A 19,286-nucleotide genomic window follows, 5' to 3' on the forward strand; every position below is an offset into this window, starting at 1 on the left:
ACTGATTTTTATTTTGAAATGATTTACTAGAAATTTATTCCTTGTATCCCTTTTCTCCTTGGTAACCATAAGTTTGTTATGTCTATGAGTCTTTTTATGTTTTGTGGATGAGTTTGTGCTATTTTTGAAATTCCACATGTAAGTGATACCATAAAATTTTGTCTTTGTCTGACTTAGTATGATAATCTCTAGCTCCATCCGTTTTGCTGCAAATGGCAGTATTTCATTCTTTTTCATAGCTGGGTGATATTCCTATATATATATATACTGTATCTTTATCCATTTACCTGTTTACGGACACTTAAGTTGCTTATGTGCTGTCATAGCCTATAAAATATTCTTAACAGCCCTGGTAACAGAGATGCTTCTCAAAATTAAAGACTATCCAAAAAAAGTCCTGATTCATAGCTTTTGCTGAATTTCTCCCCATTATAAATTCTTGATATCGTTGCTGAAAATTAGTTTGCCATATATGTATGCATTAATTTCTGGGCTCTCTAGTCTGTTCCACTGATATATATGTCTTTTTATGACAACACTGTACTGTAATTTTGTATTATAGTTTGAAATCAGGAAATATGATGCTTCAGATTTCTTTTTCTTTCTCAAGATTGCTTTGGCTGTTCAGTAAAAAATGCCTTTGGAATTTTGATAGGGATTGCATTGAATCTGTTGGTCACTTTGAAGAGTATGTACACTTTTAGCAGTATTTCAGTTGATGAGCATGAGCTATCTTTTCGTTTGTGTCTTCAGTTTCTTTCATCAGTGTTTTATGGTTTTCATTGTACAGATCTTTCACGTGGTTGAATTCATTCCAAATTATTTTATCCTTTTTGATGTTTTTGTAAATGGGATAGTTTCTTAATTTCTTTTTCCTGTAGTTCGTTGTTAGTGTATAACACAATTGATGTTTTAAATGTTGATTTTTGTATTATATGACTTTGCTGAATTTGTTTATTCTAATCAATTTAGGTGGAATTTCTAGGGTTTTCTAGATGTAACACCATCATCTGCAAAGAGATGGTTTTACTTCTTTCTTTTTTTTTTTGCCAGCCAGTGGTCTGTTTTATTGACAGCTGGATGCTCAAGCCTTAACTGCATACTTCCGGAGGGGGTACAGCCGCTCCTTCCGCTGCTGCTTCTTGGTCTTCAGGGTCTCTTCATGCTTGTTGAGCCGGCGGCGCATGGCACGTGTTTTCTTGGGCCGCAGATCCAGGGGCTTGTACTTGCCCTTATAGAATTTCCCGAGGTTCTCTTTCTGAGTCTGGTTAATGACGGTCAGTACACGGGCAATGGATTTACGAACCACTCGGATCTTCGAGAGTTTGGAAGCCGCGCCGCCTGTCACTTTGGCCACGCGCAGCTGGGACAGCTCCACCTTCAGGTCTTCTAGCTGTTTTAGCAGCTCCTCCTCCTTCTTGCCGCGAAGGTCTTGAGCCTTAATATTGGCCATGGCTGTAGAGTCTGCCTCCGCTGCCTTCTTGGAGGGAAAGAGGAAGGGGCGGGGCTGACCTCCGCAACTACTGCCGGGTGGCGGCGGGCGTGGTCAATAGAGCGGCCTACTTCTTTTCTGATTTGGATGCCTTTTCTTTTTTCTTGCCTAGTTGCTCTGGTTAGGACTTACACTAGTCAATAAAAGTGATAAGAATGGAAATTTTTGTCTTGTTCCTTATCTTAAATAAAAAGCTTTTAGCTTTAGCTTTTCTCTATTGAGTATGATGTTAACTGTGGGTTTGTCATACATGGCCTTTGTTATGTTGAGGTACATTCCATATGTACCAAATCTGTTGAGAAGTTTGGTTTTTTGTTGTTGTTTTCTACTTTTTCTGCATCTATTGAGATCATCATACAGTTTTTATTCTTCATTTTGTTAATGTGAATCATGTTAATTTGGGTGGTGTCTGGCTTTGGTATCAGGGCAAAATGAGTTTTGAAGGTTCCCTCTTTTGAAAGTTTTTTCTTTTTTTGTTCTGCTTTAGTGCTTTGGCATTAGAGTGAGATTGAGAAGTGCGATGATAAATTCAGATTGGATGACAGTTCTAGGAAGGGACAAAATAATGGCTAAAATTATCTCTCCCCACTCCCAGAGGGGGTAGGAGATAAATCAGGAGATTGGGATTACTATATACACACTACTACATATAAAGTAGTTAACGAACAAGGACCTACTGTATAGCAAGGTACCTCGACTCAGTGCTCTGTAATCCTGTATGGGAAAAGAATCTTAAAAAGAGTGGCTATATGTATATGAATAACTGATTAACTTTGCTGTACACCTGAAATTAACACAACATTGTAAATCACCTCTTTTCCAGTTAAAATTTTAGAAAACAATGATCTTTCCCCCAAAACAAAACTACAATCCACGCACTTTTTTTAAAAAGACTCTACCTTTTAGCAGTGCATGCTGAAATATTTGTGAACAAAATGATGTTACTGGTGTTTCCTTTAGAATGAAGGAGAGGGGAAAGGTGAAACAAGATTGACTGTGAGTTGGTAATTGTTGAAATGATACACATAAGTGAAGTTCCTTGTAAAATTTTACTTTTTATTACTTGTCTGAAACTTTTCACAATAAAAAAGTTTAAAGGTTAAAGTAAACGTATCAACTTGGCTGTTCTGAGCCTTGTTAAAGAAGGTTAGTAACATAGTCAAATGTTTTGGTTTCTCCCCATTGGTGCTACTTGACTTTTGAGCCCAGTTCCTCTTGTGACTATTACATGATGTTTCCAATCAGTGTAAAAACAAGAGTGACTACAGATATATAATAACTTTGAACTAAAAAAAACTTTAATATTTTTTAAAAGTCTTCATAGAATTCAGGAAACTCTTCCTGACAGGAATTGTACAGGATTGAGGAAGCAAGTGGGTAAATTAATAGTATATTCAGTATACAGATTTCGTTTTACAAGATGGGTGAATTTCTGAAAGGAAATATTACAAATAGCACATCAATGCCAGAGAGTGAAGGTTTCTCTAAGAAAATTAATAGAATATTTGACTAAGAGTGCGAATTACTCTGTGACTGTTAGCAAGTCTTGACGTTAGTAGACTTGGGGAGTTACTAACAAAACTCAAACTGTAGATTTCTCTCTTCCACTAAATACTATTGCCTTGGAAGCAGGAAAGTGGCTCCTATTTGTCTTCCTTTTGACCTCTGTTTGCTTCTTTAATATTGTAACTCTGCATACCAATGTGCTAAGTGATTGGGTAGTTCAAATTTTTCTGTAGGATATAGTAGAAAAACCCGATCTACCTTTTTGGCCCAATTTCTTGCTAAGTTCTGCTAGTGTTATTTTACTTCATTCTCAAAGTAGTGTTATAGGTTGGTCTCAAATGAACAAACAATCAGTGATTGCACGAGTAGTAATAAGGTGAGTCAACTCTGTATGGTTCCAGGATTTTTTTCATTATACTACATTACTTAGATTATTTAAGGAAGGCTCCACGAATATAATCCGCCCTTGCCTCTCCTCCTGACTTTCCGTATTGCCGTCCATCTGTAATTTTCCCCTTTTTCCTGTAGGATTGTTTGCCTAAAATTGGATAGAGGAAATGGATGAGGTTTTATTGGACTTTGTCCTCTCCTAGACAGATTGTAAATTCTGACTTCCTTGATATTTACCAGGGTATTTACCATTCAGTCAATTACAGGCTTCCTTTATCCCAGACTGCCTGCAGTGCAGGCAAGAGTGTAGATCAGAGGGTGTGAATCCCTGGAATTTTTTCCTTGAGTTTTGTCTCTGCATTTTTCTGAGGGAAAGGTTCATAAGCTTGATAAGATTCTCACGGAAATACGTGATTACGCCTCAAAAAGGTTAATAACTATAAACATCCTAGGATTTATTCCTAAGAGAAAAACTTGACTCAGTTGATTTCTTCTTCAGCCTGAAAAAAGGCCCCCCTTTGACCTGTTGGGCCAGGCAGCAAACTGTTACAGAGCCTACCTGTGGACATATTCAGTACTTGTTTTCTTATAAAGAATCTGGAAGTTCTTGTATTTTTGAAAATTCAAATAATTTTGCTACTAGAGATCAAAACCTGCTTGTATCAGATTGACATAGATGGACACTCAGTTTTGCTTGGTAAACCAGTTTTTTCCCAAAGAAAATACCTTCTGCAAAGGGAGTAAAGAAAGGAAATCATTAATAATAAGGCTAGAAGTCAGGTAAGACTTCTTAAAGGAATTGAATTTCTGTAGAATAAGGAGTGGTGTCAAACAGCTTCCAAACATCTTTAAAACTTATTCGACTTGTAAATTAGGATTTGTTTTTCATTGTAATAGACTGATAGCCAAAGAAACATTCATTGTAGGTCCCCCTCAAAACAGACAAATATTGTTTCCTTTTTAACAGTTCAGTAATGCACAGTTGGTAGGAATTTAATGAATATGTATGCTCAAATAATAGCCAAGAAGTATTCTGCTAGAAAAACAGTAACAAGGTAGATATACCTCAGGTGAATTTTTAAATATTAATGCTAAGGCAAATGGAGATCCTGCCGCATGGATTTGCTTCTTGCTTTCATATACTTATAGGGGAAGAGTTGGACTTTAAAACGTGAAACACAAACTTGAGTCTTAGTGGATTTTTAGGAAACTAAATTCATTGATGATCCATGGATTGTGTGATTTTTTTTTTTTTTTTTCCTGCTTTAACCAGGGGCTTTATGGTGGTTTGGCCCAAGAGGTCAAAGGACAGCACCTTCTTAGGGAGCTGCTTTGTTTCCCTTTTTTTTGGGGGGGGGGGGTCACACTTAGTAAATATCATCTGATATATTTATCAGAGTATAAATTGTTTAGCCCCAATCGCAAAAGATCTAATGTTTGCTGTTTGTTTTACTGTATTTTCCTAAATGGCAATTAAAATTTTTGCACTTTTCTTTGAGGCTAAAACTCTGAGATCAAGGTGTTGGCAGGAGTGGTTTCTCCTGAGGCCTCTCTCCTTGGCTTGCAGTTGGTCACTCTCTTGCCTCTTCATGTGGTTATTCATCAGAGTGTACACGTTCCTGGTGTGTCTCTGTGTATCCAAATTTTCTCTTATAGGACACCAGTCATATTGAATTAGGGCACATCCTAATGGCCTCAGTTTTTAGGCCGTTTTTTAATTGAGACTTAATTGACATATTTCAGGTGTACAAAATGATGCAGCCTAACATGCTGCAGTCCATGGGGTCACAAAGAACCAGACACAACTTGGCGACTGAACAACAAAAAAGCATAATGATTTCACAATGATTTGAATACAAAGTCTTGTTAACACATCTCACCTTAAATAGTTAAACAAAATTTTCCTCTGATGAGAACTTTTAAGATCTCTTAACAACTTTCAAAGTTGCAGTACAGTATTAACTAGTCACCATACTATAGATTATACCCCCATGGCTCATTTATTTTATAAATGCAAGTTTCTACTTTTGATGCCCCTATAGCCATTTCTTCCACCCCTAAAATTTTTGCAGTTTTAAAAAACTGTGCCCAACAAATTTGGGAACCACTACTCTTTAAGTAGGGGTGGTCTACAAGAGATTTATCAAAGTCTGGGGCATAGGATTTTTTCTTATTTGTTTTAGTTTTCATATTGGTTATCAAGCACTAGAAAAGGATATGTACAGTATTCAAAAACAGTAGCATTGAATATTTAGGAATATTTTACTTAGGAAAAAATAAGTTTGTAAATAGAAGATGTTTTAACAGAAAGGAAAAGTGGAGGGTAAAACTAAGATGCTTCATGTTCTCCACTTGATTCAGTGCTGGAATTCTGGGCTTTGCTTAGGGTCAGACTCTGATAGTACCGAAAAACTGGCAGAGGCGATTGAAAGAGATGGTAAAATACTTGGGGAATTTCAACAGAGCTTATGGTTGTGATTATATTTTGCATAAGAATTTGGAGCAATTTACTAAATTCTTTGTATTCATTTAAAAGTAGTGCTTTGACTGTGCCCTGGGGCTAATTTAAGTATTCCTAAATGAAGGGCCTTCCTGGTGGCTCGGTGGTAAAGAATCTGCTTGCAATGTCGGAGACCCCAGTTCAATCCCCAGGTCCAGAAGATCCCCTGGAGAAGGAAATGGCAACCCACTCCACTATTCTTCCCTGGGAAAGCCCATGGACAGAGGAGCCTGGCGGGCTGCAGGCTATGGAACTGGAAGAGTCAGCCATGACTTAAGGACTGAACCCCCACCATCAGTCAGTAAAGAATCTGCCTGCAATGCAGGAGACTTGGGAAGATTGTCTGGAGAAGGAAATGGCAGCTCACTCCAGTGTTCTCGCCTGGAGAATCCCATGGACAGAGGAGCCTGGTGGGTGACAGTCATGCTGTCACAAGAGTCTAAACCACCACCACTCATTAATGAATGAGAATTTTGGCCCCAGTATAACTGAAGTGTTTATTGAAACTGGTTTATCAAGGTTTTAATTTTTATTTCTTTATATTTTGGCCACACTGCACTGCCTGCAAGATCTTAGTTCCCCGGCCAGGAATTGAACCCAGGCTCTCAGCAGTGAAGGCACGGGAGTCCTTCCCGTTGAACCACCAGGGAACTCCCTGTATCAAGGTTTTAAATTATTTTTCATATTAAGGTTTCCAGAGAATAGTTTTACAGTTCATAAGTTAAATATTTTTTATGTTTTGCAGATACGTAAAGTTTCTGAGTCTCATAAAAAATTACTAGCTAGTTGGTCCAGAGATGTTCAGCTTCTTCTAGGGAAATAATGTACTTATTTTCCCAGAGCTGTCATTCTACTCAGTAACCTACTGTATAAGTAAATATAGGCTAGTTTTTTGCTTGGACACACACAAAAAAACCACTGGATACGTCCCTGTTTAACTTTACTGTTATCAATACAGTTTATGGCGGGTAGTTTGGTAATAGAATGTTTAATGCTATATATTTGCATTGACAGTGATTTGGGCCTCTTTTCCACTAACTGGATCATCAGATATCTCTGCTTTGTGGTTTATGTAGGAATCAGCTATCTACATCCCACCTGTTTCTCTTCTTTGACACTCACCATTGTTAGTACTGTGATCCTTACCATTATTGGTAAGTTATTTTTTTGACTGTAAAGTATGTCTTCATTGAGTCGGTGAGCTTTTTTAACCCAAAGTTTGTCATCATTCTAAGGTTCTTGTACTCTTAAGAAATGGCTCATTAAGAACAGCTAGCCAACACCTCAGATATGAGCCATTGCTACTGTGATAATAAAGAGAAGGATAATCAGTCCTCCTCTTTTTAATGCTCTGGTTTCACTTATTTTTACTTATTGGTGCATAACATATACTTACAGAAATACTATGTCACAGACTGGCTTGTGTGTCTGCTTGTGCTTAACTCTGCTACAAGGAGAAACTTGCATTCCCAAGAACACAAGAGATCTTATCGTCAACAAACTCAAATCAAAAAATAATTGTATACAGGGACTTAACTTCCCTGGGCTTCTGCTGTAGGGGACTTGGTCCACGGGGGTTGGGTAGCAGCGGCACACCAAGATCCCACATGCCCTGTGATGCAGCCAAAAAAGTTTTTATAAAATGAATCATAAGTGACAAAAGCTTTTTTAAAAAATTGCTTTCAGTCCTTTTTTTTTTTTGGCCACATGGTTTGTGGGATCCGAGTTCCCCAACCAGAGATTGAACCTGTGTGCCCTCCAGTGGAGGCAGAATCCTACCACCAGGGAATTCCCAGTAATTTTTTTCTTTAAAAAAAAAAAAAAAAAAAAAGACATTTTTTCATAGCCATGTGTGTATTAACATTACTCAGCAAATCAGTTGATGGGTTACATTAAGCTTTTTATCCATTTTCACTTTTGCAATGAAATGATGGTCTTTCCATATCACTGCCACCTGTCGTCATATGCTAACCACTCTCACAATATTTAAAATAAACAAGGGACAACTTTACTCAGCAGATGTAATACATACTACTTGTATTTCTGGAATTTACTTTAAAATAATAGTGTAGAAGAGGAGAGGTTATAAATAAGATTGACTGTGAGTTGGATGTTCATTAAAGCTTGGTAGGATCTGTATCAGTTCAGTACAGGGTTTTCTGTGGTTTTATATTTGTTTGAAATTTCTCATAATAAAGTTTTTTTAAGGTGCAAAAAAAACACAAGCATATCAGACAAGTAGTGTGAACAAAATTTTGAAAGAAAAGGTAAAAACAAGGTTAATATCTAATTAACAAAAGCAATCTTTTATTCAGGCAGAGTCTGAACTAACCCAGTAGATATTAGGTAGCCATTTTAAGTTTTAATAGTAGAATGATAATGACCATAATTAGGCCCTAGAAGGATTAGCATTATGGGAAAATCAACAGTTGAGAACCCAGAGGCCTTGAGAGTAGTTCATTGCCACCTTGAATCGTGTTGCTGAATGGATGGAAGACAATTCGTGAACTATTTCAAAGGAGAAAGAATCGCTATTCATCTAGGCTCTCAGGTGCCAGTGCCAGCACAGCGACAGGGAGGGATGTTCTGCCTCCTTTGGCACCCACTCCAGTGCTCTTGCCTGGAGGATCCCAGGGACGGAGGAGCCCGGTGGGCTGCAGTCCAGGGGGTCGCGAAGAGTCGGACACGACTGAGCGACTTCACTTTCATGCATTGGAGAAGGGCATGGCACCCCACTCCAGTGCTCTTGCCTGGAGGATCCCGGGGACGGGGAGCCTGGAGGGCTGCAGTCCATGGGGTCGCGAAGAGTCGCACATGTCAAGCGACTTCACTTTGGCTTTTCACTTTCATGCATTGGAGAAGGAAATGGCAACCCACTCCAGTGTTCTTGCCTGGAGAATCCCAGGGATGGGGGAGTCTGGTGGGCTGCCGTCTACGGGGTCGCACAGAGTCGGACACGACTGAAGCGACTTAGCAGCAGCAGCATGAGACAACTGTAAGAAAGTACTTTTGTTCCGTAATAGTACCTTATCTAAGTTTTACTTTGAATATCTCAGCCCAAATTTAGTGAAAAAGTAACTAAGATCTCCTCCTCAGTATAAAAGAATTTCAGAGGTCATCCAGTGCACTCAACAGTATGTGAACTGTGAACTTGCAGAGGTTCAAGCTGGATTTAGAAAAGGCAGAGGAACCAGAGATCAAATTGCCAACATCCGTTGGATCATCAAAAAAGCAAGAGAGTTCCAGAAAAACATCTACTTCTGCTTTATTGACTATGCCAAAGCCTTTGACTGTGTGGATCACAATCAACTGTGGAAAATTCTGAAAGAGATGGGCATACCAGACCACCTGACCTGCCTCTTGAGAAACCTGTATGCAGGTCAGGAAGCAACAGTTAGAACTGGACATGGCACAACAGACTGGTTCCAAATAGGAAAAGGAGTATGTCAAGGCTGTATATTGTCACCCTGCTTATTTAACTTCTATGCAGAGTACATCATGAGAAACGCTGGGCTGGAAGAAGCACAAGCTGGAATCAAGATTGCCAGGAGAAATATCAATAACCTCAGATAGGCAGATGACACCACCCTTATGGCAGAAAGTGAAGAAGAACTAAAGAGCCTCTTGATGAAAGTGAAAGAGGAGAGCGAAAAGGTTGGCTTAAAGCTCAACATCCAGACAACTAAGATCATGGCATCTGGTCCCATTCTTGGCAAATAAATGGGGAAACAGTGTCAGACTTTATTTATTGAGGCTCCAAAATCACTGCAGATGGTAATTGCAGCCATGAATTAAAAGACTCTTGCTCCTTGAAAGAAAAGTTATGACTAACCTAGACAGCATATTAAAAAGCAGACATTACTTTGCCAACAAAGGTCTGTCTAGTCAAAGCTGTGGTTTTTCCAGTAGTCATGTAGAGTTGGACTGTAAAGAAAGCTGAGCATGGAAGAATTGATGCTTTTGAACTGTGGTGTTGGAGAAGACTCTTGAGAGTCCCCTGGACAGCAAGGAGATCCAACCAGTTCATCCTAAAGGAAATCAGTCCTGAATATTCACTGGAAGGACGGATGCTGAAGCTGAAGCTGATGCTGATGCTCTTCAACTGATGCAAAGAGCTGACTCATTTGAAAAGACCCTGATGCTGGTAAGGATTGAGGACTGGAGGAGAAGGGGACAACAGAGAATGAGATGGTTGGATGATATTACCGACTTATTGGACATGAGTTTGAGTAAAGTCTGGGAGTTTGTAATGGGCAGAGAGGCCTTGCGTGCTGCAGTCCATTGGGTCACAGTCGGACTCCACTGAGCAACTGAACTGAACTGAGTGCACTCAATCAATAGTCTTAATCACTGAATTATTGAGACTTCGTAGTTAATTTTCATTTTAGGATTTTCTCTTAGGCAGTAGAGAGTCTCTTCTAAGGAAGAGACTGTATGAAGACTGTTAGAATTGAAATTATTTTGAAACTTATGAGAAAATACAGCTTTCCCACTGCGTTTATGGGAGTGTAAAATGGCTTTAACTTTCTGGAGTGTGGTTCAGCATCACTAGTAAATATGCTTGTGCCCTTCTGGTAGTTCCACTTCTAAGAATGTCTCCAAAGGAAATGTTTATACACGTGTGTACAGAAAGGCATATGTACATGCATTCAGTGCAGCATTGTGTATATTGTGGAAAATTAGCAACAGTCTAAACATCCACCTGCAGAGGATTGATTTGAATTATAGTAGATCCGCAGAATAGAATACAGTGTTGTCATTTAAGAGAAATAAGTTTGTACTTATGCATATAAATGTCCAAAACTAAATGAGCCAGGTAGATTAAAGAACAATAGGGTTATCACTTTCGTCTTTGGGAACTAGACTTGTGTGAGAATTTCACTTCTACTTTTTATGCTTTTGTAATGTTTGTATATTTTTATATTTTATATTATATAATATATTTTGTAACTTTATTTAAAATAAAGCACTTAAAATTTATGTTGTTATATTATGATGTTTATCTTTTTAATTATAAGTCAATAAAGATACGGCTCTTGGTCAGGAGAGGATCCCTGTTGTGCATATCAGAGTTACTAAGCTTTAAATTCCTTTACTGCCATATACTTTGGCACCTCGTCAGCCAGATAATCACAGGACATGTATGGTCAGGTTCTGTTTGTGTTTTGAAGGTTCTTGCTGCCCATTGTTCATCATTCTTCATTCTTAATAGAAAATTTCATGAGACCAGTCAATGATAAGTTTTGTCTAAACAGTTTAAAAGATTTATTACAGAAGAATCTGTTTCTGTGCTCTCCGTGTCACTGCTAAACTATGGAGTGGCTTGGGTTTTCTTTCTTTGGGGGCAGGGTGGTGTTTTCACTTCAAGATGACTCATTAATTGTAGAGGCACACTTTAGGATTTTCTATTCCCTTCATGGTTGTGAAAATGAAATACTTGGCACACAGGCAAACCAAAAGAGTTTTTACTGAGTACCTACCCTTTTCTAGTTGGATAAGAGCAACATTTGTAAATAGCTCTTAACATTGTTTTTATACATAGTACAATTATATGAGTAGTTACTTCATGGTTATTGAATGAATGGATGAAGAAAACCCTGACAAATTTAGATAATATAACTCCCAAGAACCAGGAATGTTGATCTGAACTTGTTTGTCTAACGTAGAACCAGTAACAGCTGGCGCTTAATTTTTTTTAATTTCTTTTAGGAAATTCCCTGGCAATCCAGTGATTTGGACTCCATGCTCTCACTGCAGAGGGCCTGGGTTCATTCTCTGATTGGGGAACTAAAATCCCACAAGCCGCTCAGCAGCCTCCAGAAAAAAAAAATTTTTTTTTAAATTCTGATGTTAGTATCTAATTTTCTTTCTGTACTCCACTACTGGGTATGTGGCTTCTTCTAAGTTAATATTTTTAAAGCTCTGGGGTTTTTTTTTCATCTATTTAGAATAGTGGATTAGACTCTAAACTTAAAACTCTGAATTTTTTATCAAGTAGAGAAATTTTGCTTAAACTAATGAAAGAATAAAATTAATGCCTTATAAATGTCCATAACCTACTTTGTCAGGAGTAAATAAACATTGTTCCCATTTCAAGGTTTGGAAATGAAAAGGTATGATTGAGAGGAGGAGGCAAACAGAGAAGTAGGAGAGGTTCTTTTCCAGTCTAATGTAGAAATGGCTCTAAAGCATGATCAGAGGCTACAGAGTAGAACAGAACCTTTAGGAAGTCTTTTGAATATAGCTCTTGAAAGAGATAAATCAGAGTTCATTGAGGGCATCATCTTTACTTGAAACTTAAAAAACTAAAATTTTCCCAATTGATTATTTCTAAGGATAGAAAGAGTCTGCATCCTTGGTTAGTTTCACAGTAAATATCTGTTTACCATTGTTAAATGGGTTATAAATAAAATACTTTTTTCCTTAATGTAATCTAAAAATAAGTTAAGATCGCAGTAGTTCCATTATTCACAGCCATGTGCTCTTATCCTGTCACCCTCCCCTCCCTCCCAGGTACAATGAAGTATGTCTTTGTCTCTATAGTATTACCGTTAATGAAGTTTTTCATGGGGAAAGAAATTTTTACTATGGACTGAAATAGGGTTTTTGTTTTTTGTTTTTTACTGGGTTTTAATTACCTCCTATTCTAGTAAATTTAGAGCTTTTATAGACATCAGTTTATTGTGCCAAGCCCATTTGCCCCTAGAGGGAGTATAAATTTAGGTAAAGAAGCCAGGGGATAAACAAGTGTTGAAGGAGAAGAGGTGGGAGAAAAGGAAAACTTTATCTTGACTCTACATTACTAAATCATGGTCTTCCGTTAGTCTCTCTAGTTTATCACAACACGTTTGTCTTTTCTTCTCTTCAGCCCTGCACTTCTAGATCCTTTGCCTGTATTAACTTGCTTCAGATTGTAAGCCTAACTTATACTTACACTACCCCAAGTATGTGAACTTTCCCCCAGAACTCTGAGCTCTCTTTCTTAGAGTGTATGTCTTATTTTCCATTAATTCTTATTTATTTATTCTAATGCTTGTTTCTTATCTCTCCTAGTTTTTTTTGCATGTTTCCCACATATCCTTTGCTCACATTTTTACTGTAGGAAAGTTGAAATACACACTGTTGGAAATGAGTGAAAATAATTTTTAGCCATCTTCAGGTTATTAATAGCAGCTCCTCTCTGTTTACATATATTTAAAAGTTACAGCCATTTAAATTCTTGTTTGCTACAAACACCAATCCGTGTGCACCTTTGAGTCAGCAGAATAGGTATTCTTTCTGTTGTACAATGAGAAGACGGACTTTTAACACATTGCATTAATTGTCAGTGCCAGGATTCACAGAAACTTAGAGCATGAGGAAACCCAGTGAAGATTTTAGAGGAATTTAAGGTTCATCTATAAAATGTTATTTTTCTGAGATCACCAAATTAAATAAGTTGTAGGTTAGAACTCAAATTTCCTAACTCCTAATGTATTATTTTTTCATATTTTTTCTTGTCCCAAGATAAAAAGCTTTTATGTTGCTGTAAAACGGCAGTGTTTTTCCTCAATATCTCACTTTGGATTGGAAATGGAAGATAAGCATCTAAGGTAGCTGCCACATTAGTTCTCAAACAAGTTGGTCATTTATATACAACAAGTTGTATATTTATTGCATTCTTAATTATTCTGTGATTTAAAAATTAAGTTGAAGGTAATAATCACCAAAAAGTCTTCTCAGATACTTTCCCCATCTTCTCTTTTTACTGTTTAGTCATTCAAAAGTAAGAAATTTAAGTAAAGAGCATTTAAGAATAAATTCAGCTTATATGTATAACAAAATTTTGAATAATCAGATTCAGAAATTAAATCTTAAAATTAATGGTTATTTCCTTTTAACTAACCCTTATTGAAAATTTTTCTGACATGTTTTCTTCTTAACTGAGTTGGGTTTATTGGCCTGTTAAAAGTCTTTTACTGCTTGCTTCGGAGTTATTCTGTTAATCTGTTGGTTTTTAATTTAATGTTATTTAATAGTTTAAATATTAGGATAGTAGATTTGACTGAACACATTGGTTTCAGAATGCATTTTAGAAGCTTGTGTTTTTGGTGAACCCCAGTTTAAAGGTTATTGCTTTCAGAAAGAAAAAATTTGGTTAATTGTGGCTTTTGGCTAAAGAGTTTAGAGAATAGAGTTGTCTTGTATACAGCCTTTTATTTAGTATTCCGGTGAAGGAGAATCCCAATAATTTTATAGTAACAATACTGTGTTAGCAGCCTGATAGCCAAAGCTCTGAAAAAGAAACCAGATCTAGGAGGTGAATCTAGGGAGTATTTAAGTTGATTCTAGAATAGTAAATTGTGGCTAATAGGATGAAAATAATCATTACCCCCTCTTAAAAGATTGATATCACTGCCCTTGAGAAAAGTGGGCATTGCATACTGTAACTCAGCCTACCTTTTATGTCAGCCTAAGTGGGAAGAGATTATCTCTTTTTCTGTAATACGTGCCTACTTTTAACATACTGAGTTTAACATAATTTCAAAAATACCTATAAAATACACCTTTCTGGCCCTTAGTTAGTCATTGTGCATGATTTATCTTTACTCTGAAATCTCATAATTTTGCCCTAAATTTCTAAGTGATTTTAAAACTTAGGAAAGCTACTATACCTCAGAACATATATTTATGAGAATGAAGGAAAAAGGTGTAAAATTTCAATGTAAGTAAGTACCTTGGTGATAACATGAGAATTCATAAAATAAAAGCAATCTCAATGTTTTATTTCACATTGAATGATAGAGGATAGATATTATAAAACCAGAGGAACTAAAAAGGGACACACTGAGAAAATGGCGTGCTTGTATATGCCTAAATATATATTCACTTACATGCTTTGTCAGAGACCAAAATTTAAGAAGAAATTTGACTTTCTGGTGGTTTGTGGAGAGAGCTGATCAGAGACTGCTTCTTGGCTAAGTTTCTGTCTGCATAGGCTGTTAACAATTGTTTCTCTGGCAGCAGATCTTGTTCATCAGGATTGCATCATTTCTGGGAGAATGGCCAAGGTCCACAGCCACAGTACAAAGACTGTCTGAAGCATATGAGGTCTGTTCTTTTTCTGAAGCGGCACTCCTCTTCCTGCCAGCCCTCTTCACAGGATTACTGAAGCAGATTTGTTCTGAGTTTCTTTCATCGGATTGGCTGTTTATTGGACTCTTGTCTCCCAGCTGCTTCCGGCTCACCTGGCTGATGCAATTTCTTTTTCTGAAGTCTCTTAAAACACTTATTGTCTGTCTCCTCTGAGAGTGACCTGGCAGACCACACGGGTCTTGTGCTTTCAGCAAGTCACGCAGAGAAGAGACTGTTAGAAAGACAGATACAGAGACTGTTGACCATTTCTGAACCCAATTAAAAAGACAGGAGTAATGATAAACCGTTTCTGGCATGTTCTTAACAGCCTTTTCCTTAGAAACTGTAGGTATCGGTAAATGGTGATTTCTCAAAGAGTACTCAGGACTGGGAGACAAGCTGATTGTGTTTTTGAGTCTAAGAATTTATTACTGTTCCTAGGGGTTCTGGAGGAGTGTTCTAATTGTAGTTAAATTGAAATTCCAGAGCATTCATTTTCCCCCTGTTGTATACTCATGTATTTATTTCTCTTTTTACTCCTGTCATTTTTTTTCTTATTTGTTGTTGCTAAAAGACTGTATTTCTTCCTTGATGTAATTTCTTCCTTTCGTTTACTATTACCCTCATGCTTTTCATTTTTATGACTTCCCTGGTGACTCAGACGGTAAAGCATCTGCCTACAGTGCAGGAGACCTGGGTTCAATCCCTGGGTCGGGAAGATCCTCTGGAGAAGGAAATGGCAACCCACTCCAGTACTCTTGGCTGGAAAATCCCATGGACGGAGGAACGTGGCAGGCTACAGTCTATGGGGTCGCAAAGAGTTGGACACAACTGAGCCACTTCACTTCACCCTCAGGCCTTTCATTTATATAGTTCTGAATATGGTTCTTTAAAATGGTTTCTAAAGAATAGTTTATTTTCCAGGTTTTAATAAAGTTAGAAATCCATAAGATATCAGCATAAAGAACATTTACTCTACTGCTTGGTACTAGAATCCCTCAAACAAGTATTTTCACATATATGATATATTAACACTTCAGATATTGATACCCTTTTCAGGCTACTGTTAAATTGACTTTGTCCCCCTCCCCAAAATCCTGGGTCATCACCTGTTTTCCTCTTCTTTTTAGAGTGTAGAAAGCAAATTAAAGCTCTGTTTTCTACATGTCTTCCATTATGTGGTTGAGAAATCTTTCTGTAATAGGATAAGAGGATGGAGAGATGTGTTGGGGGAAGAAAAGAGTAATATGAACTTTAATAAATGATGGTGAGTCCCTGTTTGACTGGAGAGTCACATGGACTTGATTAAAGAAAAGCCTGTGAATTTAGGAATGGGTCAGGAAAGAAGCACCTTCTCAGAGCGAGAAAAAGAACAAATCCTTTGGGAAATGGAAGAGAACTCTAATTGGATGGAAACAAAAGGCTCACCCAGAGACAGTACTTACCACTTCTTAACTCAAAGACAGTTGCCTTTTCTACCTTTTATTTAGGTTCTGGGTTTACAGGAAAATAATGTAATGAGGTTAAAGGACAAAGATAAAGCACTAAATGGAACGTAGTATTGTAAACAAGGCAGAATACAGAAATGAAACAAAATTGCCGTTAAAATATTATTTCTCTAGAATTCCATGCTGTGTGTCCATCTTTGTTATTTCTGTCTATACTAATTCGTTTCTCAACTTTTTCTAGGTCTTCACAGCTACTGGCAGATAATTTGGGGGGACTTCATATTCAGAGGTCTATAAAAAGGTGACTGAGCCAAGTAAATTCTTTTGTTTTAACTTTTGCACTTTAATGAATACTAAGTTTAATTTTGATATAATAGTGATCATAATTTATTCAGCAAATATTCTCAAAAATCTCTGTGCCAGGAAATATTCTCAAATACTTGTTCTAGACTTTGGAACTATAGCAGAGGATAAAACACAGAAATCCTTGTCCTGATTGAGTTTATATTTTGGTAGGAATAGAGACAAATTAACAAGTAAAAGAAATCTTGAAACTGTTCTACAAAGAGATGTTAATTCTTATCACTCTTTCTAGGACATATCTCCAAACTGTGTGAAAAGTTAGTAACTGCTATAACTGCTAAACTTTGTAAACTGTAGTAGGAGCCTGTTGTATTATGTTATAAAACTAGAGTAATTATAATTACATATTGCATATAGATAATGTTAGAAGTTCTTCAGTTAACATTTTAATAGCTACATTTTACATGTTATTTGGAAGAGGAACTAGGCTCAGCGTTATATGAGAAGTTTGATTTTGCCATCTTTTTTATTATTATTAAAAAGGCCCAATATTATGAAAGTATTACTTGAAGCAAGATAACCATGCTAATCTAAAATGCCTTCATCAGAAGAGTGGAAGTGGTCATGTAAAATTACAAAAAAGTTTTATTTTATCTAGACACCTGCATTTTTTTAATGGTTATATAACAGTAATGGCTATGACAGGATTTTTTAGTGGTGTTGAGTAATTGGGGGTTATACTGAAATATAACACGTGATTCGGATTCAAGTATTGGTCAAGTGACTTCACTTTCACTTTTCACTTGCATGCATTGGAGAAGGAAATGGCAACCCTCTCCAGTGTTCTTGCCTGGAGAATCCCAGGGACGGGGGAGCCTGGTGGGCTGCCGTCTATGGGGTCGCACAGAGTCGGACACGACTGAAGTGACTGAGCAGCAGCAGTATGATTATTATTAGATTGTGTTCTGGTTATTAAGTTAAGTAGCCTTTGGATTTTTTATTTATGTTTTTAATTCCAGAATTATACTGTGATATCAAATAGAGAAAGAATTGTAACCAACAGCTCCCAAAGTTCAAAAATGCCCTTTTGGACTTACTTGATAAGTATTCTCTCTTCTGTTTTTTTGTAGATTTTATTTCAGTTTCCCAGAGGCTCAGAGGGTATACAGATCCACTCTGTTTGAATATATTGTTAGGGAAAAGAAACATTTATGTGTAGGTTGGGCCCAAAAGCATAAAGTTACGCTAGTCACTTTTTTTTTTTTACAAGCTGTAAAGACAATAGATAGGAACATCTTCCTTTTTCATTTCAATCTCAAGGGGAATATGTCACCCCAGGTGGAGTAGGAGCAAGCGTATTGCCACACCCAGATTTTGGAGCATGCTAGATTCATTGGTGAGATCCAGCTCTTTCCAGTGCAGATGCCCGGGAGGACTACTTAGTTTACAGCTGTTCTAGCACTTTAAAATAATGATATAAAACAGGAATATTATTTTTATGTGTTCTTAAAAATCTTGGCCTGATTCATTGTTCACAGTTGGTTTTCTTTTCCACATTAATTTGCTTCATATTTCAAAATAAGAGTCAAGCATCTCAGATCATCTTAATCATTTTAAAATTTGTATTAATCCCCTGGATTGACTCAATTAATATGCTATTACTTTTCATTTGATTTAATTTTTTAGTGTAAATGATCATTTTCTACTGTTATTTGTCTTATCATGAATCAGCATTTCAATCATGACTTCTTACTGGGTTTTTTTTTTCTTTTTTGCAAAAACCTTTGTTAACCTGAACCTTAACAGTCACATTGAGTTTCTTTCCTCCCACATAAAATACTTCTTGTTCCATTCTTTTAACGATTTTTTTTAACAAAGCTGTAAAATCACTAATGTAAAAATCAGAGTACACTTTTTCCCTTTGTACCATATTTCCAAATCTCTTAATCTAATTTTGTTTGTTTGTGTTACTGAGTTTGTCTTTCTGCTCCCAAATTCCACTGGCTGTGGTCACCAACTCAAGGTATCCTCACTGCTTTTCCATGCAATATTTTCTAATTTTTATCATGAAACTGTACACTTTGTGTTTTATGTTTTTATTCATACATAGTGGTGGATATCACCTTAAAAATATAGTTAATCATTACATCTTCTCCCCAGATTATAGTTATTTTAAAAAGTTTAAAAATAGCAAAAGGGTATTCTATGTCAAAAGAAAGCAATAAAAAACAGCTATTTTCAGTCAAATATAAATAAATTGATTGCTTTTATCATCCTATTTCATTTGGAAGGAATAACATTAAACTGTGATAATTCTTTTACCATTATCTGACTTAAAACTCATTAGTTAGGTCCTAGAACATCTTGTTTGATAAGCAGTTGTGGAATGGGAGAAATGTGCTCATTGATGAGCAGACTATAACTTTTTCCTTTATCTGAAAAGAAAAACATGAAAATGGAAATGAAAAGAGAGCATAATTTTTGTTACCTCACTTTGTGGAACATTAATGCAGAGCATAGTAAATGGACAATG

General features: G+C 36.8%; 2 protein-coding genes across 9 annotated transcripts in view; one reads left to right on the forward strand and one right to left on the reverse strand.

The window, feature by feature from the left end:
• The window catches only part of SETD5 (SET domain containing 5), an 80,001-nt gene that overhangs the window by 17,714 nt on the left and 43,001 nt on the right, over positions 1–19,286 (forward strand). For 3 of the 8 annotated variants that reach the window (XM_052635519.1, XM_052635553.1, XM_052635568.1), the window contains exon 2: positions 16,692–16,751. The exons of the other annotated variants lie outside the window; for them this stretch is intronic. The gene's annotated coding sequence lies outside the window, so the exon portion shown is untranslated. The remainder of the gene's footprint in view (positions 1–16,691; positions 16,752–19,286) is intronic. 8 annotated transcript variants of the gene reach the window in all.
• LOC128043289 (60S ribosomal protein L35-like) lies at positions 1,053–1,477 on the reverse strand. The gene has a single exon (XM_052635618.1). It carries the CDS (start codon positions 1,451–1,453, stop codon positions 1,085–1,087), a length of 369 nt encoding a protein of 122 aa, XP_052491578.1. The 5' UTR covers positions 1,454–1,477; the 3' UTR covers positions 1,053–1,084.

This window comes from Budorcas taxicolor, chromosome 1, assembly GCF_023091745.1.
Source record: "Budorcas taxicolor isolate Tak-1 chromosome 1, Takin1.1, whole genome shotgun sequence".
NCBI lineage: Eukaryota > Metazoa > Chordata > Mammalia > Artiodactyla > Bovidae > Budorcas > Budorcas taxicolor.